Genomic DNA, 27,491 nt, shown 5'->3' with positions numbered 1-27,491 from the left:
GAGATGGTGCTTCATTCTCCTCCCCTTGAGTGAAGGCTGTATTTAGTGACTCACTTCTCTGAAGTATAGAATGTGGCAGGAATGATGGAGTGTGACTTCTGAGGGTAGGTCATAAAAGACATGTTGACTTCTGCCTTGGTCTTTTTCTGAGATCGTCTGCTCTAGGGCAGTTTCTCAGCCTTGGTACTACTGGCATTTGGGGCCAGAAGGATTTGTGAAGGATACTTAGCAGTATCCCTGGCCTGTACCCACTAGATTCCAGTAGCACAGCCTCTCGCAACCCCACCACACACTCCCAGTTGTCTTAGACATTGTCAAATGTCCCCTGAGGGGTAAAATTGCCCTCTTTTGAGAACCATTGCTTTATGGGAAGCTAGCTGCTACGTTGAGAAGACACTGAAGCAGCCCTGTGGAGGGGTCCACATTGCAAAGAACTGAGGCTTGCCAATAGCATGTGAGTGAACCATCTTGAAAGTGGATTCTCCAGTCTCAGTCAGGCCTTCAGATGACTCTAGCTGTGGCCAACATCTTGACTGCAGCTTCAGGAGAGATCATGAGCCAGAACCACCCAGCTAAGCTGCTCCTGAATTCCTGACTCACAGAATCTGAGATACTAAATCTTGTTTAAGCCATCAAATTTGGGGGTAATTTATTATCTAGTGATAGAAAATTAATACTCTTCAGTGTTACTGTTAAATATATATATATATGTCATATAAGTGGGAGAGTCACAGCAAAACCCAAAAGGTTGTGAAGTCATGTTAATGCTTGTTATTGCATCTCTAGTCATGATCACAGCTTACGTTTGTAGGGCGCTTTTCTGGATATGAAGCCTATGAACACAGCTACTGTACAAGACTTTTATTGTAGCGGCAAGTCAAAGTTGATTGATGGTAATACTAAATAGTTACAATGTAATATATGATTAGTCTGTTTAATATTTCAGATTTGCTTGAAAGGAGTTAAAAATTATTCAATGATAACTTCCAAAACATTTATTATTGAATTTTTCAAACATATAAACGTAGGCAAGATATATACCCATGGTGGCAACGTTCTAATGAGGCTTTGGAAAATAATCCCCTTTAAAAGAAATAAAATAATCCATATGTAGTATTTTTGCATTCAGTATGGGATAACTGTTGCTCTTGATGCAGACACATACTTAAAATTTGCAGTCAAAGATATATATTAACTGACACCACTAGCTTTTAAAGCTTCAGTGAAGAAATATCTTACAAAGTTATTCTTTTTTCAAACGAATGAATCTTCTTCAGCAAAGGAAGATTAAGTGCATTTCAATCGCAAATGGTGTGGGATTTTTAGATTGCATGCCTAAGTGAATTTCTACATCATTTGAATGTTTTCATCAGCCTAGTAAAAATTGAAGCAGTTGTGAAAAAAACATTTTTGTTCCAGTAGTGTAGTAGCTTTTGCAGCAGGAATTGGACCAGGTTAGGAATGGTAAGTATTAGCATATATGTTGCCGTTCCCTGAGTGCCAGCCCCATGGCTAATGTCCCTAATGAATCCTATCACAAATATATTTTTCTATCTGAATGAGATTTTCATGAACTGAATTTGCCTGAAAGTTCTTGAACTGTAAGTTCTGCAAGGCAAGGTAAGTGATCAATTAAATGACTCTTTTTTTTCCCATTCTGGGCTTCTTATCTATTGTTAAGGTTTTTTGTGTGTCATTTGTGTTTTAAGCATCTGAGAGGAATTTTTAGAAACTGAAAAGCTGGGGATTGGTCATATCGCACGTACTTGTAACAACTGTACTAATAACATCTGATTTACTTCCCATCAATATGAAAGTGTTTCATAAGAAACTGAATTCCATTTAAAAATACTATATATAGTGCAACTAGATCATTTTGTGACTTTTTTTTTCATTTTATTTATTTATTTATTTTGGGGGGGGGTACACCAAGTTCAGTCGCCTGTTTTTATACACATATCCCTGTATTCCCTCCCTCCCTTGACTCCCCCCCACCCCCCCGGTCCCAGTCCTCTATTGTGACTTATTATAAAAATGAAAGTGTTAGGTAGACATTTAAACAGTATATTTGAGAGTCAGTAAAGATATTAAAAGCGAGCTAACAGTGTTTCAAATGTTGTTTTTAAAGTCAATTTTAAGTCTCTTGCTAGTCTGAAGAATATTGTTTGAAGTTCTCAAATTAAAACTTGAGTTCTTATTTTTGCGTAAAGTTGCCTTTATTTTCATAACATTATTTCCAAAATGGAGGGGCAGAGCGTAAGTGTCAAAAGTACAGTGATACTTCAAAAAATCTAGAAACAATAAATGTTGGAGAGGGTGTGGAGAAAAAAACTCTCCTGCACTGTTGGTGGGAATGTAAATTGGTACAGCCACTATGGAAAACAGTTTGGAGGTTCCTTAAAAAACTAAAAATAGAACTACCATATGATCCAGTAATGCCACTACTGGGCATATACCTAGAGAAAACCATAATCCAAAAAGAAACATGTACCATAATGTTCATTGCAGCACTATTTACAATAGCCAGGACATGGAAGCAACCTACATGCCCATCAACAGATGAATGGATAAAGAAGATGTGGCATATATATACAGTGGAATATTACTCAGCCATAAAAAGGAATGAAATGGAGCTATATGTAATGAGGTGGATAGACCTAGAGTCTGTCATACAGAGTGAAGTAAGCCAGAAAGAGAAAAACAAATATACTGTATGCTAACTCGTATATACGGAATCTTAAAAAAAAAAAAGTACAGATGAACCCAGTGACAGGACAAGAATGAAGATGCAGATGCAGAGAATGGACTGGAGGACACGGGGTTGGGGGGTGGGTGGCGAAGGGGAAGCTGGGATGAAGTGAGAGAATAGCTTAGACATATATACACTACCAACTGTAAAATAGATAGCTATAAGGGAAGTTGCTCTATAACAAAGGGAGATCAACTCGATGATGGGTGATGCCTTAGAGGGCCAGGATAGGGTGGGTGGGAGGGAGTTGCGGGAGGGAGGGGATATGGGGATATATGCATAAATACAGCTGATTCACTTTGGTGTACCTCAAAATCTGGTACAAGAATGTAAAGCAATTATATTCCAATAAAGAGCTTAAAAAAAAAAAAGTACAGTGATACTTACACATTTGCCTGAATTTAGAAGAAAGAAAAAGGTAGGTTTCTGTAGTAGGGAGAGATGTGCTGAAAAATATTTCCATTATGGTATTTGTTGAAATTTGTGTCAAGTGTTATGGGTAAAGAGAACTGTTCAGTTAGTCATCTGAATTACTTAGTTATTTAGAAGGCACATTTTGAAAATTGTTATCAATTAACCTGAATTCAATTGGAAAAAAGCCTCAAATTATATGAAGAGATGTTATCTCTTTGCAGATTATTTCTCTCCATGTAGATATTTTAATGAATTCAATGTATTAATGAGAATTTGTTAATTCAATGTAACTACAGATTTTAATATATTTAGCTATTCCCATTAATTTCCAAAAATAAGTAAAATTGTGCTGTCTTCTTAACCATTATTGAAGGTTCATTTTTCCTTAACATCATTCAGGGATTAGAGAAGTCATCTATGACCATTAAAAGAAATTGTAAAATCATTTTGATCCCCACAATTTACTCAGATACTTGCCAGGTGATTGCTTATTCTTCATTCTGTTGGGGAAAACCCAAATTGTTTTTTGAGGAAAATCCTGGTGCAGTCATTTGTACTCTCATGCTCTGTGGACGTGGGCAGTTGTCCTGGTTAGGCAGCATCTCACCTTTCTTAAGAGGTTGTCTCTCTTCCTTTGCTGACTCAGTGTATTTATCTGCCTTTACCTTGCAACACAGACGCTCTGCAAGCCAGATTCCAGACACAGAGCATAAACACAAAGTCCCTATGTCTCTATACCTATCAAAAGCTCAGTTGATGGAAATCACCTTTGGAGGATTGTCTGGGGAATATGGAGCTTATTATCTATTTTTCTAGAAACACTTAAGATTTCCTCTTGGATTAAGTCTGTCAGAGAGCAGTGTGCCGTGCTGTTTTGTCTTCTCCTCCCTGCCTTTGCTAATGAACTGTGTTTTGGCCTTATGAAACAGTCTCCACTGATGGATGCTCTAAGTAAAGAAGTATCTGAAACCCATTATTATAATTGTGTAAGGATGTTGATTAGGACATTTTTACCACATTATACAGTGTCTCCTTCATAAACATACACAGGAGGAACTCTTCTTTGGTTTTATTACAGGAATAGTTATGCCTCTCTTCAGTTCTCCGAGTACCTGGTTTGTTTTTATTATATGGTTCCTATGATTCATGTCTTAACTGGTTGTATTCTTTTTGCGATGGCTTTAGTGGGCTCAGAGCCAAATTTGGGGGCAACCTTTAACGGGTATTTGGAAAGGACCTCATGATAAGCATTTGCACTAACCTCACCCATACATAATTTCTTATTTATCTTGTTTATTTGTCCCCTAATCAGTTACTCTTATGTCAAGTTGTATATATATATATGTATATATAGTTCTAAGCTACTTTAAATCCATTGTGAATAAAGCAGGGTATATGTAAGTAAATTTAGAATTAAACAAAATTAGGATATTAAGGATCTAGTAAGCCAAGTTTTTTCCAGGGAGAGGGGAGAGGCAGGTATGAATGTATAACAAAACATTTAATTTTATTTAATGAATATTATTGTGTCCTAGGCACTGGATTCACATTCAACAATAGATAAGTGACAATGACATTCTAATTTTATAATATCTGTTTTTAATGAATTTTATATTTCTCCCTTTAATTTTTTTTACCATAGCAATCTTTTTTATAAAGCATAAATTAATTTTAGAACTTTATGAGTTTACAGTTGGGGGGAAAAACTTATTAAGCAATGTGTCCTGGATTTTATTCAGTAGTTGTGAGAACCTAATCTTCATAAAGATAATTCCATTTTATGATGTTGTTTGTGAAAACACGGTTTTATTTGTAGTTATAGTTTTAAAAATGTGATTAAGAGGAATCTTCCCAACTATAATACTAGTAAGTGTAATAATAAAGGCAAAGCCAATAGCTGGGGTTGTCCTTATTTCAGGCAGCTTGGCATCCTGGAAAAAGAGCATTGAAATTACACAGATCTGAGTCTGAATCCCACTGCATATGAGTTATATGCCATTTGGTGAGTTGTTAATGTTTCTGACCATTAGCTTCTTATTTTGGAAAGTAAATGTAACTATCTCATAAAGTTATTATGAGGATTAAATGAAACATTTCCCAAATAATATGTGGCATGATCAGATATTCAATAATTTGAATTTCTTCTCTGAGTATTTAATTGGTTTTATCAGGTGATTTAAAAAATTATTAGGAGGGAGGGGACATGGGGATATATGTATAAACATGGCTGATTTACTTTGTTGTACGGCAGAAATTGGCACAACAGTGTAAAGCAATTATACTCCAATGAAGAGCTTAAAAAATTATTAGGGAAAACAAAATTATTAGGAATTTCTGTTTTGGGTAATTACAGTGTTCAATTTAGGATGAAATATGTGGTTTCCTCTTTCTCTAAATACTGCTTTGATTAGCGATAGAACAGGTTAGGTCAGAGCAAGTTACATGCTTAAAGAGGTAGGGGAGGGGATAGATCATATATTGTTTGCTTCAGCAACCTTTGCCGTAAGGATTACTGACAAGCAGAGAGCACCTTCTCTGAACAATTCCTGTTTGTTCTCTTCTGCAAGTAAAATATGTTTTAAAACGTGGGGATGTATGTCCTTTGAAGTAAAAATTATTAGTCTCTTCTAAGGAAATCATGCAATTATGGAAGAAGCAAAGTGAGATGTCCATTCTAGTAGTATTTATATTATTTGTGTATGTGAATGAATGGAATAGCTTATAAGGTCCATCGATAAGAGAATGAGTAGGTTATGGTTCAAATATTTTTGAAATTGTTGTAAATGATTGTTTAGTAAAATAGCAAATGTTTATGGCTTAGGTAAGAAGGGTACAAATTTATTTATGTACTTTATGAGTATAGCCATGTAAGAATCATTTGAAGGAAATATAGTTGTCAGTAGTGGTTTTATGAAAGTTAGAAAGCATGCCTCTTTTTGTTTGTTTTAGGGTGACAGAAAAACACAGGTGACTTATGCTTCTAACTTTACAAATGACCTTATTAAAAGACATAAGCTCATTTTTTAAATAGTCAGAGGATAGAAAAATATATATTAAAAAGCAAAAGTGTATAGAATGGATAAACAACAAGGTCCTACTATATATAGCACAGGGAAACATATTCAATATTCTGTGATAAATCATAATGGAAAAGAAGATTTAAAAAAGAATGTATATATGTGTATAACTGAGTCATTTGCAATACAGCAGAAATTAACACAGCATTGTAAATCAACCACATTTCAATAAAAAAACTGTTATAAAAAAAAAGCAAAAATATTAGAAGTCTTAAGTATATTAGACATTTTTCTCTGCTTGTGTGTGTATACCTGAATGAGTATACATTTTTCCCCCCACAGATGGGATAATTCTTTACTTCTGAAACTTGTTCTCTTTCCCGTCAACAGTACAACATGTACATATTAGTATGTGGAGAGTCTTGTTAATGGCTGAATATATGGTACATGGTATATATGTACATGAGAATGTACCATAGTTTAAGTCCTCCTGTATTGGATATTAAGGTAGTTTCTAGTTTTGTTCTTGTGGACTGGCTGAACATCTATGAACATTTATGTAGTTTGAACCCAACTTATATATTTTTATATTTTTAAACCCAACTTATGTATTTCTGAACCCAACTTTTAAAAAAGTGTGATAGTTTCACTGTATTATTGGACATTATTTGCTTTCATGTATGGTTCATCATCCCAGTTAGATGCGTAAGTTCTGTGATATCAGGTACTATATTTAATGTTTCTTTTGTATCCACAGAGACTCTCATGAAGGAGATATTTCAGTAAATACTTAGGAAGTGATATTTTGGTATTTGTGAGATACTACATCATTGATTCCTTTAGTGTTTTAGAGTCACAGTATAACTTTAGGGATTAAAAACTTCCCCTTAGTAAAGTAATGTATGTTGAGTGAAAGCTATTTCTTATGAAATAGTTTTCATTAATATTATCCTGAGTTCAGTGTAAGATCACAGGAAAAACTTTTTCCAAATGAAGTGCAATTAATTATAGTGGGACACATTTTAGAAAAGAAGCAGAGTCCATACAATTAGAATATATATATTTTTTCTTTTTTTAAGGACTTTTATTGAGATATAATTGACATACAATAAACTGCATATATTTAAAGTGTACAATTTGATATTTTTTTCTTAGTAATATATATATGGCAATCCTAATCTTCCAATTCATCCTACCCCAGCCACCCCCACCCCCACCACCCCACACCCCTGCTTTCCCCCCTTGGTGTCTATATGTTTGTTCTCTACATCTGTGTCTTTATTTCTGCCTTGCAAACTGGTTGACCTGTACCATTTTTCTAGATTCCACATATACGCATTAACGTACGGTATTTGTTTTTCTCTTTCTGACTTATTTCACTCTGTGTGGCAGTTTCTAGGTCTATCCATGTCTCTACAAATGTCCCAATTTTGTTCCTTTTTATGGCTAATATTCCATTGTATGTGTGTACCACATCTTCTTTACCCATTCATCTGTTGATGATTGTTTAGGTTGCTTCCATGTCCTGGCTATTGTAAACAGTGCTGCAGTGAACATTGTGGTACATGTATCTTTATTTATTTATTTATTTATTGGATTTATTTTTTTATTGGTTGTGTTGGGTCTTCGTTGCTGCACATGGGCTTTCTCTGGTTGCTGAGAGTGGGGGCTACTCTTCATTGTGGTGCGTGGGCTCCTCATTGTGGTGGCTTCTCTTGTTGTGGAGCACGGGCTCTAGGCATGTGGGCTTCAGTAGTTGCAGCAAACGAACTCAGTAGTTGTGGTTCACGGGCTCTGGAGCACAGGCTCAATAGTTGCGGCGCTTGGGCTTAGTTGTTCCTCAGCACGTGGTATCTTCCTGGGGCAGGGCTTGAATCCATGTCCCCTGCATTGCAGGCGGATTCTTAACCACTGCGCCACCTAGGAAGTCCCCATGTATCTTTTTGAATTATGGTTTTCTCTGGTATATACCCAGTAGTGGGATTGCTGTGTCATATGGTAATTCCATTTTTAGTTTTTTAAGGAACCTCCATACTGTTCTCCATAGTGGCTATATCAGTTTACATTCCCCCCAACAGTGCAAGAGGGTTCCCTTTTCTCATACCCTCTCCAGCATTTATTGCTTGTAGATTGTCTAATGATGCCCATTCTAACCAGCATGAAGTGATACCTCATTGTGGTTTGGTTTAGAATGTGTTTAAAATGGACTGAACTGTTAGCTGAGTTGAACTTGCTTTTCTGTTATGGCATTGTAGTTAGAGTTCATGCTTGCAGCATACCACTTGGATTTGAATCCCAGCTCTGCCGTTTTCTGTCTATGTGGGCACATTAGTTCACCTCTCTGTGCCTCAGTTCTCTCATGTGTAAAATGGAAATAATAATAATAATGTTTTCTTGTAAAGTTGTGATAAAGATGTTCATTCATGTGAAGATTAAAACCAATGCCTAGCAATAAACACTCAACACACATGTAAGTTTTTAACATTAATATCAGTTTCCTGTTGGATGCTATTGAGTTTATAAGAATTGAGGGCCAAATGATAAAGTTGAAGTTTTTTATTCCATATTTCATTTTATGCTTTTGTTAAGCATTTATTGAGAATGGACCACGTTCCAGGTATTAAGCTATGCCCTATGTAATACAATACTAAATAAAACAAGACACTTCCTGCCCTCAGGGTGTTTGTGATGAGTGGAAAAGGCTGGCGTTATTATGTCTAATATCTGAGCTTTACCATGGGCCAGGCCCTTTCCTAAACCTACTATAAAAGTTATCACATTTAATCCTAACAAACATCCCACAGATTAGATATAAACGTTATCCTCATTTTATATATGAGGCTGAGAGAATTTAATTAACTTCCTCAAGGTTATATAACTACTAACCGGCAGAAGTGGAATTAAAATCCAGATAGTCTAATACCAAATCCCCAGTCCTTATTTAACCACTCTGCTGGATGGTAAATAAACATACAATAATAAATTGTGATTATTGGGATCTGTAGGGTACTAATTAATCCTAGCCTGCTTTTTGCTGAATAGACACAGGAGTCAAATAGAGATAAAAGTATGTGCTTTATTACTGGAAAGCCGGTGTGGAGAATGACTTGCACAGGTGGCTCAAGTGGGAGTCTTCTTTCTTCCCCACTGAATTGAGCTTGCAAACTCAGTCACAGGCATGTCAGCTAGAAACCTGATGGTATTCCTTGCTCCAAGAGGCCCCAACATACTTCCCAGCAGAGGAGAGAGGAAAGCACTCAGCCTGCAGGGAGGCAGGCAGACTCTGAGGTGGAGAGCTGAAGAGGATGAGTCACAGGAGCAATGGCCATCTTCCCAGTCTTACTAGAGCCAGTGAGGGGTTCAGAGAGGAATATAAACTTACTTGGTACCTCCAAGAGGGGAGAAGGTACTATTTCCTGGACTTGTAGGAACAAGGGCAGCGAGAGAGAAGAGAACCCCGCTCCCTTTATGTAGGATAAGGAAGGAAACAAGGAGGGTGTTGTGACAGAGAATAACTGTTTGAGAAGTTATAATAACTCTTAGAAACATCTTTTAGATACACTTAGGCCAATGCTTGAAGGATAAGGATTCAGCTGTGGGGTGGAACAGAGGTGGAAGTTGGGGAGAAGAGCATCTCAGGGACCAGGAACAGCATCTGTGAAGAGTTTAAGGAACTGAAAGGAGCCTGCATATTCAGAACATAATGGCTAAGGGGAAGGAAGGAGTAGCATAGGAGTAAGATGGAGTGGTCATTGGTGGTCAGATCATTTGAGCTCTGTAGACTGTGACAGGAAATGTGCATTTTATTTTATATGCCAGTGAAATTCCTTGAAGGATTTGAAGCAGGGAAGTGGTATCATCTAATTTATATTTTTAAAAGATTGTATTGGATGATGGTGGAGACTACATTGGAAGCAAACAAAACAGGAGTCAGGGAGATGAGTATTAGAAGACAGGCTGGTGATGAGGTGACTTGGACAAGAATGGTAGCACTGAAGTGAAGTTGAATTTGAGATGTATTCTGGAGATGGAAACCACAACACTTTCTGGTAGATTTGGATGGGGGCCAGGAGGCTGGAGGAAAAGGAGAAATGAACAGTGACACTCACACATCCAGCTTGAGCAACTGAATGGAAAGTCCATTTGTTGAGATAAAAGAGACGGAGAGGAATCGTTCTGGGTGTTCTGAACTTCCTAAATTTAAGCTGCTTGTATGTTTTCGATATGGAGATGTCAGGTTCTGAAAAGAGATTGCAGTGAGAGACATAGGTTTGGGAGTTTTCAATATATAGATGGCACTTAATTTAAAGTCGTGGGTATAGAGGACTTCCCTGGCAGTCCAGTGGTTAAAACTCACCTTCCAATGCAGCGAGTGCGAGTTCAATTCCTGGTCGAGGAACTAAGATTGCCACGTGCCAAAAAGCCAAAACATAAAACAGAAGCAGTATTGTAACAAATTCAGTAAAGACATTAAAAAAAGAATAAAGTCATGGGTATAGACGAGAACATCTAGGAGAATATAGGAGAGAGAAGAGAAGAGGGCTTAGTACCATGTCCTGAAGAACTCCAGCATATGGAGTTTGAGTAGAGGAACCACAGAGAAGGAGCTGCCATAGAAGTCATAGAAAACCAGTAGGATGTGCTGATAGGGACTCCAGGTTGGAGAGAGTTTAGAGAAGGGGAAGTGTTAACCATATCAGTTGCTAATCCAGAAAAGTGGCCATGGATTTGGTAGTAGAGGTCATTAATGACCTGAGAAGAGCGTTTCAGTGGAATGGATTGAGGAAAGAATGGGAGCAGAGGAAATGAGTCAGTTGTGTAGATCTTGTCAAACCTTGTCAAATCTTATTTTTCTCAAACCTTAAGATATGTGTGAACTACCTGGAGATCTTGTCAAAATGTCAATTCTACTTTAGGGCCTGAGATTCTCCATTTACAAAGAACCCCCAGATAATGCCAATGCTGCTGGTCTGTGGAGTAGCAGAGGTATAGATTAGTGGTCCTCAGACTCACTGTGTGTTAGAATTATGTGGTGGGCTTGATAAAAAATAGAGTTCAGAGTTTATGATTCAGGCACTCTGGGAAGGCACCTGAGAATTTGCATTTTTTATAAGTTCCTGGGTGACATCGATGCTGCTGGTTTAGGAACCACACATTGAGAACCACTGGAGAATTTTAATTGTGATGGGGAGCTTTCAAGGGAAATTTTTTGTTTGTTGAGAATGGGAAATAACTAGAGCATACTTACGCTGATGAGAATAGGGAGAAGCTGGAAACAAAGAAGAGGAACGAAGGAGTGAAGTCCTTGAAAAGATGAGGGATGATGGCACCAAAGCATATATTGAGGTCTTGAATTTTTGTAAGAAAGGGTGTGTGTCCTTAGTTACAACAAGAGAGAAAGCAGAGAAGAAGGGTCCAAGTGCAGATGGGTGTGTAGGTAGGTTTACTGGTAGGCAGGTGGAGCTCCCTTTTGATGGCTTCTGTTTTCTCAGTGAAGGCAAGAACAGCTCCTGAGAGAGGAGGGTAAATGGAGGTTTGAGGAGAGAGATGGTGTCAAATGATGACTTTGAGTAGAAAAATGAACTTACTAGTAAAAAAGTGGCAATATTGAGAGCCTTATTTGAGGTTAAGATCAGAAATTAAGAATGAAACCATTCTGTATGATTGTGCATTCTTTTTTTTAATTTATTTTAGTTTTGGCTGTGTTGGGTCTTCGTTACAGTACGCGGGTTTCTCATTGTGGTGGCTTCTCTTGTTGTGAAGCATGGGCTCTAGGCACGCAGGCTTCAGTAGTTGTGGCATGCAGACTCCGTAGTTGTGGCACACAGGCTTAGTTGCTCCATGGCATGTCCAGGGCTTGAACCTGTGTCCCCTGCATTGGCAGGAGGATTCTTAACCACTGCGCCACCAGGGAAGTCCTGTGCATTCTTTTTTTCTTCAAGCATAGTTAGTTCTTGGATTCAGACAAGGAGAATAAATAGTTGAGATCATCCAAAGTTAGACTTTATATGGGTGAGAACATCAGGGGGGTGTGGGGGGGGGGGTACAAAGGAGCATACAGTCTAAGGCAGGCAAGAAGGGAAATGAAGACGGGAGGGCTAAAGGATAGAAACAGTCAATGAATTGTTGTAGACAGGATACAGATAAGCTAGAAGTAAACTAAAAGACATAGGAGGTTTGTGAGGCCATTCACAAGTTTGTAGGCAGACAGCTTTTGATGGTGACAGAGGTCCAGGGTGTGACCATGAGGTGGTTGGATAGGGTGGAGTTTCCTGGAGAGGTCAGGAAACCAAGAGGCTAGGAAATTGGATGTGCCCTCCACCTGGATGCTAAAGTTGCCAAGAATGATGGCCGAGTTGGAAGGGGAAAGAGACTTTAAGATAGGAACTAACTTTTCGGTGAGTGATGGAAAATTCCAGGCCAGTGGATAACAGCAACAGAGAGGAAGAGAGGGTCGTGGGCAGGAGCTTGTATAAATCAAAGGGAAAGTTATGGTCTGGAAGTGGAAATAGTTGGCAAGGAGGGACATCTACGCCACCTGCTAGCTGTGAGGTACCTGGAGTATGAGAGTGAGAATCCACTCTTATGGCACGGCTATAAGAGAAGTAGTGTCTTCAAGGTACAGCCTGGTTTCAGCTAAAGCAAGCAGATGGCGGAAAGGTTCAGAAGTGAAGATTTACAGAAGTTTATTACAAATTGGGAGTTAGAGAGCAAGGACATAGTGTAAAGGTTTGGGAGTGAAAGGAGGGGAACTCCTGGAGCAGGTACAGAGTCATATGGGAAAGAGAGTTTGGTGAGAATAGATAATCCGAAAGTCTTGGATGTGCCTATTAGAGACTGAGATAAACAGGAAGATGAGACATGACAGAATTAGCCCAAACAGTCTCTAAAAATAATTAAAATACACATCAGATTTCTTGCTGTAGATGTCCTGTGTGATCTAGCCTCTGCCTGCATCTCTGACCTCATTCTTTTCCACCCTCCCCTTGCTCCCGGTGTTCCACCTGCACAGGCCATGTTTCTTCTGTCACTCCAGCGTTTTTCTACCTCTATTTCATTTTTCCTTTGTTTGCACATGCTTTTTTTGAGAGGCAGCATGGCAAAATATTTAATAGCAAGCGTGAGCTCTGAATCCAGACTTCCTGCACTATCACTCTCTAGCTTTATGACTGTGGGCAAGTTATTTAAACTCTCTGTGCTTCAGTTTCCTTATCTGTAAATGGGGGAATGATAGTAAAGACCCAGTAAATGTTAATAATGTTATTTTTTCTTCTGCCTGAGGCCCTTTTCCCCTATATCTTTACATGGTTTCTAGTTTTATCATTCACTTCCCTCAGCTCAAATTTACTTCCTCAGACATCCTGGCTAACGTAGCATAACTCCACCAGCTTTCTGCTGCTCTTTATCCCATTATTCTGTTTTATTTATTCGTAGCATTTATTACTATTTGAAATTTATTTCATTATTCTGCTCTTCCTCTCTCCCCGCATCCCCTGAGGTCAGGGATATGTTGATTTATTCCTGACTGTATCTCAGCTTCTAGAAAGTGACAGATACTTTGTAGGTGCCCAAGAAATTTTTATGCCACCTCACTGTCCTGAAAACATAGTATTTTTCAAGGCCTCTGATCAGGCAGCATTTGGTGGCAAGACGACACTGAGGCCTAGGCCAAGAAGACAGAATTCAGCTCTTTGTGTACCAATCTGTTGGCTCGTCTAGATCAGGTGGCTGCCTGTTTTTGTGTTATTGGGACATAGCCACATCCATTTAAACATTTATTAACTGCTGCTTTCCAGTTCCAAGCCCAGAGCTGAGTAGTTGAGACAGAGACCCTAAGCCTCACAAAGTCTAAAATACTATCTAGCCCTTCACAGAAAAAGTTTGCTGATCCTTGATTTAGACTCATAGAAAAAAAGACAAGAAGGAAATACCAAAAATAAATGATTACTTTGGATAGTGGGATTATAGGTCATTTTCATTTTTATCTTTATACTTTTAAATATTTTGTTATAGACCCATTTAATTTGGAAATGAAATAGCCTTATAAGTACTGATTTTAATGTATTTAGAGAACATTTAATGATGAGTTTTTATGTTCTTTTTTTTCTTTAGTGCTGCTTTTGACACAAAAACTGGGTTACGTGTTGCAGTGAAGAAGCTATCCAGACCATTTCAGTCCATTATTCATGCCAAAAGGACCTACAGAGAACTGCGGTTACTTAAACATATGAAACATGAAAATGTAAGTTAATAATTCAAGGCAGGATAAATTCTGCTCTTTAATAGACTGGAAAAAATTGTGTTTTAGTTACTGCAAATGGAAATGCATTAGAGTGTATCAAACTTTGGACCATCCTTCTTGTACTGGGGTGTTAGTGACCACTGCATTATGTCAGGTAGCTACTCCAAACCTTGGGATGAAATTGGTACATCTTCCTGGAGTTCCAGTTTTACCTAAAGATTTTTAGAGGGAAAGCATATAAAATTTTTTTTTTTAATAAAAGTGAGGATTTTTAAGCACTCCTTTGCGGGATGGCACTGTTTTTATGAGATAAAACACAATTCACAAGGATTTTTAACAAAATATTGCAAAGAAGTTTTGTATTCTTTACTTGGTTTACTTAAGATTATGTTATCAAAATATGGGAATCTATGGTATTTTGTGTTGTTATGAGTTTTTTCAGTGGAGAAGTTTGAGGAAGAGGGCCTTAGTTAACTGAATGCCCTATTAAAGATGGGTATTATTTTCTGGATAGTTTAATATTATAATTTTTTCCTTTTAATTTTTAAAAGACAGCTTTTCTAGATTCAGGGATTTTTAAAAATGTGACAAAGACATTGTTTAAGTTAAATATAACATTTTCTTTTCTATCAGTTTGGAAATCTGAGAACAGTGCCGTCCTGCAAAGGAGTGCTTAAAAATCCTAATAGCATAAATAAATGGATGCAGTTGGAATATTAACTGAAAGTGAAAAAAACAATTGACTGAGGACACTTACTTTCCTGAATTTCAAAATCAAGTTTAAAAGGGTCTATGTGATTGCTGTATGAAAGGAACTGTAAAATATGTAGCATTATATAAACAATGGCCATAGAAATTTTAGAACTGTTTGACCCTATTGATGGTTACTGTGTAGAAAAAAAATTCAAAATCTGTAAATTTATTATTTGGCTATTCAGATATTTTTCTGTTTCAGTAACAACTTTTTTTCTTCATAGTAAGAAAAAAGATGTATTGAAATACATTTGTTTCACAAAGTACAAATTTCTTCTAAATTGAGAGCATTGTGACTTAAATTTGGAATTGGATTATTGATACTGTTGTAATCACAGCTGCAGCTTATTTATTTTCATGTTTTAATTACGTTATTGAGAACATCCTGTTTTCCACAGATAACCTTCATTCCTAGGTATAATTTTATATGAGCATCCATGTGCAAACTGGAGTTTTTAAAAAGTTCATTGCAGAGCTACAGCCTTCCTAATCAGTGACATGTTTATAAGAAGTTGAGATATGGTGGAAAAAGCTGGCAGGAGAAGCTTTATTCTGGAGTCTGCATAAAATCAAGGTGGCCTGGCAGGCTTAACTGATGGGTTTACATTTGGTTTTTAACACAGTTGAGTGTGTATGCTGGTTTTCATTACACGTTAATAAATGTGACAGAGACACTGTCATAGCTTTTTAAGTATAAAGAATACTTTGAAAATGGAATGCAAGCCAAACATTTATGGAACCCCAGAGCACCTCCAGGAGGCCCCAGGATCCCACTGATGTTGTCTATGCTAATTTAAGAGCATCTGCTTTAGAAGATTACCAGCACTGTAATTTATTGTTCTGCTTTATTTCATAGTCAATTTAAGCCAATGTTTAGGGCAAAAATTATTTTGGGTTATCTGCATCCATGCTTTGGCTTTTCCAGTGAATTGAAACAACCTTATTTAGTATTCTGTATTTTAATTTTCTGTAATGAGATAGTTTGAAATATGTCTTATATGATATTGGGCTGGCTGCATTTTAGCCATTCTGTATTTGTAGAAATGAAGAGGCCACAGTGATGGGATACAGTTGTTTTAATTTAGGAGAGGCTATATGACTTTAAAGAGGACTGACAGTGTTAGGAAAACAGGATTTTAATTTATCTAAGTTGTTTTATAAGCACTTTGCTTAATAGCAGACTGTCTTTTGTATTAAGATGTTTAGGTTTTCACTGTATCAATGTAGAGGACCACCTATATTTAGGTGGTCATTTGTTGTTTAAATAAAAGTAGGCACATGGCTGAATGTTCATAGTTCTCCATTCTGTTGAAAATGATTGAAGAGAGAATGGGGAGGGGCCAAAAGACTTTGACTTAATGTAGAAAATTCCGGAATTTTAGTCTGTTCTACAAATGCTTGTTAGATGTGTACAGTGTAAAAGTTTTTTTACCAGATGAAGAATCAAGACTTCCACGTAAGTTTGAGGATTTTAAGAGGAATTCCTTTCCTTTATCTTCCTCTTCCTCTTTTTTTTTTCTTTTTTCTTTTCTTTAATGACTGTTTTGGGCCACTGTCCAATTTTTAGGTAGCTGCCAGGCCTCCAGAGACAGCAGCAGCAACCTAAAACTCTTGAAAAATTTAAGTAAGTTTTGGTAGCAAATAGAATTTTTAGGTGCCAGAATGCACATGTGATCTTTTACACAAAAATGCCTCTGGCTTACCATCCATAGTCATCTTATTTCTTTTATTAGTGTGATAATGAATGACAGATATGTAATTTTCATAATGGGTTCTAGGACCTAGGGGATGTCCTCCGTGACTAACACTTACTCTCTGAACAAACTTACCTGGCACATTCCCAACTGAATTTTTGACCTTGATCTCACTGACACCTGGTCTAAGGAAAGATTAAAAGGAAGCAGCCTGCTAGCTGCATCCTTTTGCTGTCTGAGTAGGTACTATAAAGATTGCCCAGTTAAGGGCCTGGAAAACTATACATTTTAAATTTTGAAATGATTAAGGGACTCCTTTCCTAAATTTTATTTTGGAGCCTTAGATTTAATCTTACCATGATACAACTAGTGATTGTTTCAGTGTGTTTGTGTTAAATACATTAAATATTGTCTTTGGTTACTGAGTTAAAGTGTTTTGTGAGTGTGCACCAGTTTAATAAAGATGTATTACTTCTGTCTGTCATTGTAGAACAGTCATCAGAGATACTTGTATTATAAATGTCTTTTCTAAATATTTAATTCCTGGGTTACTTTCTAAAGTATCTGAAATCATATAATGGCAGAAGAAGTAAAAGAAATAGGCTAAAACATGACTTGAATTAAAAATAAATTTCCACAGCTGATTCACTTTGGTGTACCTCAAAAGCTGGTACAAAAGTATAAAGCAATTATATTCCAATAAAGAGCTTAAAAAAAAGAGAGAGAGAGAGAAAAAATTTTCCATTTTAAGAAATGAGAAATGAATAAATTATGGAACATTTCCTCCTTTTATTTTAATGTTGGGAAACTTTTGTTTTATACTATTTTCCTTACGATTAATACTTCATAAATAGGATTAATAGAGAAGGGATATTCGTAAAAGCCCACAAAAAACTAAAAATACTTTGATGCAATATGGGTGGCTTTAATCTCATAAAATATGTCCCTTTTAAGGAAATTAAAATTTGATAGAGTATTTGCTAATATGCTTTGTTCTATTATTTTTTTCCAAAATAGTCATCGTGCTTCTTGCAGCATGCTTTTTAATCATTTGAATAATTGCATTTAGCTTTCATGTCATGTTTTGTTACTGGAAGTAGCTGCTTCAAATAGTTTGTTTTTATGATTTGTATTTTGCGATTCATTGTAAAACTAAAGTTTCTGGTCACCACTTATTTTGGTAATCCACAGCAGGTCAGTCCTTTGCACTAGGCAGCTTCAGATACCTTGTCTATATAATCTTCTCCAAATATTATGAAAATAAACAATGATATACCCATGTCTTTCATCTGAGGAAAATGAGGCTCAGAGAAGGTACTTTTATTTATTTAACAAGTATTAATTGAACTGCTGTGTGCCAGGCAACATTCCATGTGTTGGGGTTATTGGAATGTAAAAGAAATAAGCTCATGGGTCCCAGAAGTCACAGATTGAATAGGAGTTCAAATTTACAGCTGTTTGATTCTAAAATGCCTATTGTGAGCCAGAACATGGAAGCAACCTAATGTCCATGAACAGATGAATGGATAAAGAAGATGTGGCACTTATATACAATGGAATATTACTCAGCATAGAAAGGAATGAAATTGAGCTATTTGTTGTGAGGTGGATGGACCTAGAGTCTGTCATACAAAGTGAAGTAAGCCAGAAAGAGAAAAACAAATACCGTACGCTAACACATATATTACAGAATCTAGAAAAATGGTACTGATGAACCTAGTGGCAAGTTAGGAATAGAGATGCAGACGTAGAGAACACACTTGAGGACACCAAGGGGAGGGGAAGCTGGGGCATAGTGAGAGAGGAGCATTGACATATACACACTACCAAATGTAAAATAGATGGCTAGTGGGAAGCTACTACAGAGCACAGGAAGATCAGCTTGATGCTTTGTGAAGACCTAAAGGGGTGGGATAGGGCAGTTGGGAGGGAGGCTCAAGAGGGAGGGTATATGGGGATATATGTATAAATACAGCTGATTCACTTTTGGTGTACTTCAAAAGCTAGTACAAGAATGTAAAGCAATTATATTCCAATAAAGAGCTTTAAAAAAAAAAGCTTTTTTAAAAAAATGCCTATTGTGTTTTCAGATTGAAATGGGAGTTTTTATTTAAAATATTTTGGACTTATTTTGCTTTAGTGTCTTTGAGATAACTCTTGCATGAATAATCCCTATGTAAATTGGATCTCTCGTAGTTTAATTTTATTTTTATCTGAGGATATTTTCACAGCCCCAGTTCAAATAATGTGAAACAGTGTAAATTGTTTTAAACTTTTCTTGTTGAGAAGATGGGGCATCTCAAATAACAAGAATCAGTGATTAGAAAATATCGGAGCAGGTGAATAAAATTGGCTTCCAGATCTCAGCTGTAAGAAGTATAGGTGGGTATGGGGGGAGTAATCAAAAGACCAGAGCTCTTAAGCCAGGACTGTATCAAACTCAAGGAGAACAATTATGACTTAGATGGGAAAGGAAAAAGAAAATGATTTGACTTATTTTAAAGCACTGTTCAGAGCCATTATAAGGTCATACATACAATATTGGTGGGATGTAAGCTGGCCTCATCTTTATGGAAGACAGTTTGACAGTATTAAGATCTTTAAGTATATTGATGTCCTTTGATCTTGTAATTATATTTCTTGAAATTTATTCTCTGGAAGAAAATACAAGATTTAGAAAAAAAATACACATGCATATGCACATATACTTGCAGTGTTCCTTAAACGTCCAAAGATAGAAAATTGGTTTTCTTATGGTATATACAAATGATAGAACATATTATTGAAAAACATTTGAGGACATTGAGGATAGTCATTATTTGTTAAGTGACAAGGCAGGATATAAAACTGTATGCATAGTATAACTCCAATTTAATTTATATACATCAGAAAAATCAAAGGAAGTATCTCAAAATGTTAATGATAGTTATAACCAGTAGTGCAATTATAGGTAATTTTGGTTTTCTTGTGTACAGTTGTCTGGATAAGGAGATGATGGATAGCTGTACCTTTCCTTTGGAATAAGATGCAAAGACTTGAAAAGCTATTCTTGAATTCTAAGGCCTTTTTTTAGTTTGTTTCCCTTTTGGGTTCAGGCTGTATAATTCAAATTGCTTTTAAAAGTTGATATGTGGATGAGTGGTGTAACATTCTAATTCAGAATGCTCTTTTTCATGATACTGTTTTGAGTGTTGGTATATTTTACTTTTAGAGCTGTTTATTTAGCTTGGTTGATTAGAGCAGCATGCTAATGAGCCCACAGTCATGGGTCAGTTTTCATGAAGGCCATTTAGCTTTTATTTGTTCATTTCCAGATACCCTTAAATCTTGCTGGGCATATCACACATGAATTATATGTCATGTTTGCCTTCTTAGTGCCTAGCTTTGTAAAAATGAATGGTCTGGGTTTTAGGAGGAACTGGGGAAGGGGGGGATGGTAAATGTGGATTAAACAGCATAAATCCATGACCAGAAAAACTGCTCAAAGACCATGGATTACTGAGTATTAAGTAGCTCTTTGCTTTATCCTTGTATAAAGATAGTTTTTTAAAATATATTTATTTATTTATTTATTTATGGCTGCATCGAGTCAGTTGCAGCACCTGGGCTCTTTGTTGTGGCACATGGGCTTATCTCTAGTTGTGGTGTATGGGTTCTGTAGTTTATGGCACGAGGGCTCTCTTTTGAGGCATCCGAGCTCAGTAGTTTTGGCACTCGGGCTTAGTTCACCCGCAGCATGTGGGATCTTAGTTCCCGGACAAGGGATTGAACCTGCATCCTCTGCATAGTAAGGTGGATTCTTAACCTGGAAGTCCCAAAGATAGCTCCCCCCCCCTCCCCATTTTTGTAGTCTGATTTAAATACCTGATATTAAGAATATTATAAGAATAATACCAAGAATATACTGAGAAGATATGTTGGGGCTTTAAAAATGTCAGTTTTCAAGACTATAGTAATTTTTATTGAATAATAATATGTTTTAAAAAGAAAAATGATACTGTAACAACAGCTGTAGAAATATGACTTTTTTCTGTTTGTTAATCATTAGACTATCAGTGCATGTGTAAGTCAAGAGTCCTAAACTTTTTGCTTCCTGATAAGCTGATGGCTATATGTGACCAAATTCTAAAGACGTGAAGATTTTAGTAGTAAAATGGGTTATTATGAAAAATGATGTTTAACAAGTAAAAGACAAAAGCATAATTTGGATAAAAAATAAGTTGGAGTTGTTAAGTATAGGATGATGTAATGTTATTGAACTGAGAGCAGGATTTGGAATTAGTTCCTATTAAAATGATTAAGACCTTATGGGTAAATTCAGTATTTATTTACTGTTTGATTTTTATGTTTTCTTACAGGTGATTGGTCTGTTGGATGTTTTCACACCTGCAAGATCTCTGGAGGAATTCAATGATGTGTGAGTAAATCTTCTGTGTTTGCCTTCCTGAACCACTTAGCACTATCAGACTTAGATTCTTTATTCCTATCATCCAGCTCTTTTGGGGGGTGGGGGGTGGATACAGAAGATGTATATTTTGGGGGGTGTAAATTAGTATTTTCATCATCTCAGGCACATTGTGCCCTATTTGGTGGGACCCCACAGTGGTGGGTCCTGGCAAGAGTTCTATGGAAAAGAGCATAGGGAGTTTTGACCATGATTTTTATTCTCAAATTGTCTGTCCCAGCTTTCAAAGGGACACGCTTATATCAAGAAATGCAGTGGAACCCTGGTTCCATATAGATTCTTCCATTTCTTTTATCCTTCTTGTGTGTGGGAAATGCGTGCTGATCTTTCAAGTAGTATTGGATTTCTTTACTGTGACAAATGGCAGGCCTCACATGTTCAGAAAGCTGATTCTCCCAGTTTTATGACTGTCTTTATTGTTTTAGCCTGGGACCCCCCAGAAAGCAGGGCCTGAGATTCTCAAGAACCAGTAGTCGGGGGCTAGGAAAATGAATCAGGGAGGGAAAGTTGCTACGAGGATACGTTATTGAGTTGGTCACCATTGTGCGCAACTGGGCTGAAAACTGCCAGGGTCTTCTAAGAAGTTGTATAGAATGCATCTCAGATGGGGAGTATTTAACCACTGGCTCCTGACTCCATTGGCAAGGGTTGCCCCATAGGGCAGTAATGCCCTCGCATGCCCAGGTTGCAGATGTATGAGTACAAGATAGATTCCAGCAAGTGTTGTGGATGTGTGTGTGAGTGCTCTACTGTAGCTTTCCCAATATCTGAATTAGCATACCTCCCTCCCATCCCCAATTCACAGATATATATACCATAAGAGAGAAGGTGCAGCTTAAATTCAGAGTTATACATTTTGTCCTGTTGAAACTTTGACATTCCTAACTGGAAAGAATGACTATTGTGAAAGTCCAAAACAAAAAATTGCAGGTCCTGGCTGTTCTTCCTTAACCTCTACTCTCTGTTGTCCCCAGTACTGAACTTAACCCCACCCTTATCCTGGATTCATTTTCTCCTGCCCTTATCCTAGGCCGAGTGCAAGCACCATTACAAGCACCATTTGCTCATTTCCCAAAGAACAAGTGGGAGGGAGCAGGGGAGATGTTTGAGCTTGTGTGTTCTGTCTAATGAAAGGGGAAAAGAAAAAAATGGAAAAGAAATATGGAATATTAAATGGAAAGAGAAGGAGGAAAGGTAGCAAAAAACTTCCCACCACTTGAACTTAGTTGCAACATGATATGACCGAGAGTAGGTGAGAGAAGGAGAATCTGGTCTAAGTGCAAGAACTCCCACCCACATTAACCTCGATCCTGCTAATGAAAGTTTGGAACTTCCGTCAAGCAAAGGGGAAAAAAAAAAAGGCAATAACTAAGACAGCTGTGCTTCCTGAGCCCTGCTTGGCACTAGAATGTGGAAGCTTCCAAAGCCTTCTTACTGGATGCTACCCAGGCAGGGACATGTTTGTTGCAAGTTGTTGAGCCCTGTTGTAGGCTGTGTTTGGAAAAGAGAATATTGCAGTGATGTTATTTTCTTTAACATTAATTAATTTTAACTTTTTTGAGGTTTTTTTGTTTTTTTTTTTGTTTTAAGAGCAGCTTTAGCTCTACAGCAAAATTGAGAGGAAGGTACAGAGGTTTCCTGCTCACCCTCCTGCCCCTGCACGTGCATCGCTTCCCCCATTATCAACATCACTGACCAGAATGGTATATTTTTTTTACCAAGAATGAAACTATATTGACACATAATTACCTGAAGTCCATAGTTTACTCTTAGTGTTGTACATTCTATGGATTTAGACAAGTATATAATGACACATCATTATAATATTGTACAATGTATTTTCACTGCCCTAAGAATGTTGGTTTTTGATATTCTGTCTAAATGTGGAAAAAAATGCTGAGGTAATATGTTTGTGAATTACTTTGGAAAAAAATTTAAATCAGGATTGAGCTATAGCCTGAGGTTTTAGGAGTGACAAGGATTGATTTTTTTTTTTTTTAAAGAAAGGAATTAATAATTTGCTGGCCTGGGCTAATGCTGTATTTTGCCTTAATCAGGCATATGGAAATGGATTATGAATCTTTTTCCTGTGTTAAAGGCCTTATTTAAGGCTAGTGTCTTTGAGAGGTTAAGTTTTATCCATTGTAGGGTCTATTGTTTCCTTTTCCATTTGAAGGCCCACCTACTACAAGCATACCCATTGAATTGAAGTTGCCTTTGTTTCTTCATTCATTCAACAAATACCATGGCTACTGAGCAAGAATCTGTTCTTTCTGTGTAACTGTAGCTGGGTTCTATTTACTTATTTCCAGCTTTATTGAGATATAATTGACATACAGCATTGTGTTATTTGGGTTATGATTGTTTATAATTAAGAATTTAGTTCACCTCTTGGGAGCAAATCTCAGTACTACCTGTTGAATACTTGCTGAGCAGAGTATTAGAATAAGGCTTAGGGTAATCAGGAACACTAATCTTTCCCTTGATGAAATCAAAATCTTGTTAGGGGAAATAAATTCAAAACACTTTTGTAACCAGGTCATCAGTTGGCTGTAAGACCTTGGACAAGTCACTTTGCCTCTCTGGGTCCCAGTTAACTTCCATGTAAAATGATGAAAATTGAGGTGGCTCACTTCTGAAGTGTTTTCAATCCCAGAGAATCTCTGAAAATAGAATGATGAACACAAGGATGCCTTTTGGAAAAATGTTTCATTGTTTACTTTTTATGATGTCACTGAGAAAAAATTAGTGCATCCAGGAGTTTGGTTATTTCAGTGTTTTCCAAAGTCATTTCAGAGTTTGTGTGAAAGATCAAATATCTTCACCTACAATTACAGGGCGTAATTTAAATACCTTTAGGGCCAGACAAATGACATAAACTAGGCTCAGTGCTATCAACAGAATACCTGCACTTCCTAAAGCATTCGAATTCACATTAAAACAAACAAAGACCCACTGTTCTGGACAAGTCAAGCAAGCTAAAGGCTAGAGTGGTTCTACAGGCTGCCAGGTTTAGAGCAGGCAGTAATTTTGAAGGTAAATTTTCTGTGCTAATTAACAAAATCTCTAATTACTTTTCATAGTTACAGTTAGTCTTTACTCATGTGTTATGTGTATTTGTGCCTTTTCATGTTTCAGTTAGCAATTTCCATTTATCATACAATTCAAGTTTTTACTGAATTTTAAATTTCTCATTTAATAGGCATCCTACATATTTCATTCGTAAGACTATACTTTTGAGAAAGGAATAATAAATAAGTAGTGAGTTTTGATCATTAGAAAAAATGTGCAGTTACTGAATCTAACAGAGCTGGTGTTTGGAAAATGTAGAGTTAAAAAATGAGTATACAGTACCAAATTGGTCTTGACTGCAATATGATGTGGTTTACAGATGGCAACATTTTGTAAGATATATCCAGATCTTTTTAATGCTTGGATATCATTTGGACATTTCTGTTTGCTTCTTGATGGTAATATTTGGCAGGAGGTGGCATATGTGTGCCATACACATACTGCAAATATTTAGTTACCAATACAAATCCAAAATCTTGAAATAGCTGATATTAGAACCTAACCCCTAGAGTAAGCTGCAACTTCATGCTACTATAACATTGCCTTTTCTTAACTACAGTGGTTCCCTGATCAAGCTTAGTAAATAATGAAGAGTTTTTGGACTCCTAGTGCAGACAACTTCCTCAAATTTCAGGAAAACTGAATTGTCATTTTTCCCCTTATTTCACAACTTCCCATCCCAAGTTGCTTATACCCGAGTTCCTTATCTCTGCTTGGTTCTTGAAGAGGGTTGTGGATGTGGGGTTTTAGATTCTGCCGTTATTTAGCAGGAGACCTACAACAGAGTCAGTGAGCAGCCATTGTTTTAGTGAAAGCCAATGGGCAGATAATTACCTAGCTTATTTAGCCTTCCACTAACTAAAAATGATTGTTCAACCACTAAGTATGTAGCCTTTTATATCAATGTAAAAGCTGCTAAATGTACCGAATAGGTAAAGGAAGTTTCTATATTTGTATTTTAACCATATCTCATTCATAAATATTTAGATACCCATCCTATGTTATATTCTCTGGGGAATATAACAAATTAGATAAACATGATCCCTGATGATAGACTGAGGCTCTTAATTGGAGAGAACAATTTAAATGACCAAACAAAATATAGTGTGGTAGGTTCTGAAAGATCCTATATGATTTTTATTCCTGTGCACTCTCAGACCTCATCCAGTATTTTTCCCAATCACTCTCTCCCTTCCAGCCACTCTGGCCTCTTTATTCTTCCTTGAATACAGACATCCACATTCTCAGTAGAACCTTTGCACTGGTTTCTAATGTTGGCCTGGAACACTCTCCCCACATATCCACATGACTGGCTCCTTCATCTCCTTCAAGACCCTACAGAAGGGTGATTTCATCAGAAGCGTTTTTTCCCCCACCTCCATAGCTGAAATACTACCTCCACTGTCAGGGTCTACTCCTTACACTACTTTATTCTTAGCAAATTTTATCATCATATATTTATTATTGTCTGTCTTCTCCCTCTAGCTTGTAAGCTCTATTAGAGCAGCGAGTTTATTTTCTTCTTTGCTGAGTCTTTAGTAGTTAGAAGTTTTCAGAAGTTGAGAGAGATGAACTGAATTGTATAATACCATATATAATAAAATCCCACACATCTTAGGTCTTTTTGGCTCTATTTCTAATCACATTTTTCTTGATCCCAGAGCTATGACTTTATTTGAAAGTTTGCTAACCCTTCTTATTCGATAAATACTGTGAGGGATTCCATATAAGATGTCAAAACTAAAGGCCTTCAGTTGCATGTGGTCTCATTAATGAGATGAAACATAAATGCTTACCTACAACAACTTAAAGGACCAAGTCAAATTTGCAGTGTCAAAGCAACATACAGGGTATTAGTGATCTCAGGATATCAGAGAAGCTTAGTGGAGGAAAGCCTCTAAAGAAGGTAAATAACTGTATCTGAAGAAACAGATAGGTAAGGATTGGGTATAGAGGTTGAAATATATTACAGATAATCAAAGAAATGAAGGAAATGTATAAAGTATACAGAAGAAGAGATCTGTGTGGAATGGAGACTGATAAAGGAGAAGATAACCCTTGGTTTTTCTTTTGTACTTGGATAAAAATTGTGTTTTAGTAAATTCTGATTTTTTTTTTTTTTTTTGGTGGTGGTGAAGGAGAATTGTTTTCCTAATTTAGCTAAGAGGCATTATCTGCTTGAAATAGTGCTTTCCTACATCACTAAAAGAAATTCCAAGCCCAGTTGTTTGGACTTACAGAAATACTCTTATTCTTTGAAAATAGGTTGAGTGCTCAAGATAGGTAATACACAGAGAAGCAGTGAGGGAGGAAGATGATTGAGTTAACTGTATTAACAGTTATATTTGCAGTTTATTTCCTTATCAGAGAGGTCTGCTGAATGAAGATAGAGAGTTCGTAAAGCATGTAGGTGTTGTCACTGACACACATTTGAAATCTAAACAAATTATACAGCCTTTAAGAAAATAACATTCAGTTTTTGTCTGACATGATCAGTAAGATGCCTCCATTTTCTCAGATTAGCTGTTGTAAAAAGGTAAAGAAGCTTCAAAGTCTAGCTTTGAGTTTGAGTCCCTCAAGACATCATTCCTTAATTGACTCCTTCCTAAGTCTGGGTTGGAGCCCTCTCCTGTGTGTTCTCCAGCACCTTCATGTTCCCTTTTATAGCTCTAATCATGTTCTAGTATGATTATATGCCTTCCTGTCATCTAAATTCTGTATCTCTCAGGACTTCCCTGTTGGTCCACTGGTGAAGGCTTTGTGCTTCCACTGCAGGGGGCGTGGGTTCGATCCCTGATTAGGGAACTAAGATCCCGCATGCGGCAAGGTCCAGCCAAAGGAAAAAAAATAAAAAATTCTGTGTCTCTCTTTTCCACTGTTGCACTCCCAGTGCTCAACAATAAATATTTGTTGATAGAGTGATTGAATAAATGAGTAACCTTGTGGTTTCTTGTTTATGACTGGTTGGCAGTCTAGCTGTCTGATAGCATGCCCAATGTATCCTCTTTTGACTAGCTTTTTTGTTTGTATCCTGAAATATAGACGGTATGGTAGAATATTGAATCTGGTTTGTTTGTTGCAAGTA

At 36.9% G+C, this 27,491-nt stretch overlaps 1 protein-coding gene across 8 annotated transcripts in view; it reads left to right on the top strand.

Annotated features, from left to right (window-relative positions):
• The window catches only part of MAPK14 (mitogen-activated protein kinase 14), a 73,471-nt gene that overhangs the window by 11,801 nt on the left and 34,179 nt on the right, over positions 1–27,491 (top strand). For 6 of the 8 annotated variants that reach the window (XR_009048044.1, XM_057699414.1, XM_057699412.1 and 3 more), the window contains exons 2-3: positions 14,293–14,422; positions 21,228–21,286. Coding sequence is in view for 7 of the 8 variants with exons in the window: in XM_057699414.1 (XP_057555397.1) it covers positions 14,293–14,422; positions 21,228–21,286 (189 nt within the window). In the remaining variant the exon portion in view is untranslated. Of the gene's footprint in view, positions 1–4,220; positions 4,279–12,333; positions 12,579–14,292; positions 14,423–21,227; positions 21,287–27,491 lie in introns of those variants that run through there. The other 2 variants (XM_057699415.1, XM_057699416.1) reach the window with 2 other exon arrangements.

The sequence above is a fragment of the Hippopotamus amphibius genome, chromosome 11 (assembly GCF_030028045.1).
Source record: "Hippopotamus amphibius kiboko isolate mHipAmp2 chromosome 11, mHipAmp2.hap2, whole genome shotgun sequence".
Taxonomy (NCBI): Eukaryota; Metazoa; Chordata; class Mammalia; order Artiodactyla; family Hippopotamidae; genus Hippopotamus; species Hippopotamus amphibius.
This window is presented reverse-complemented; position numbering and strand designations above follow the sequence as displayed.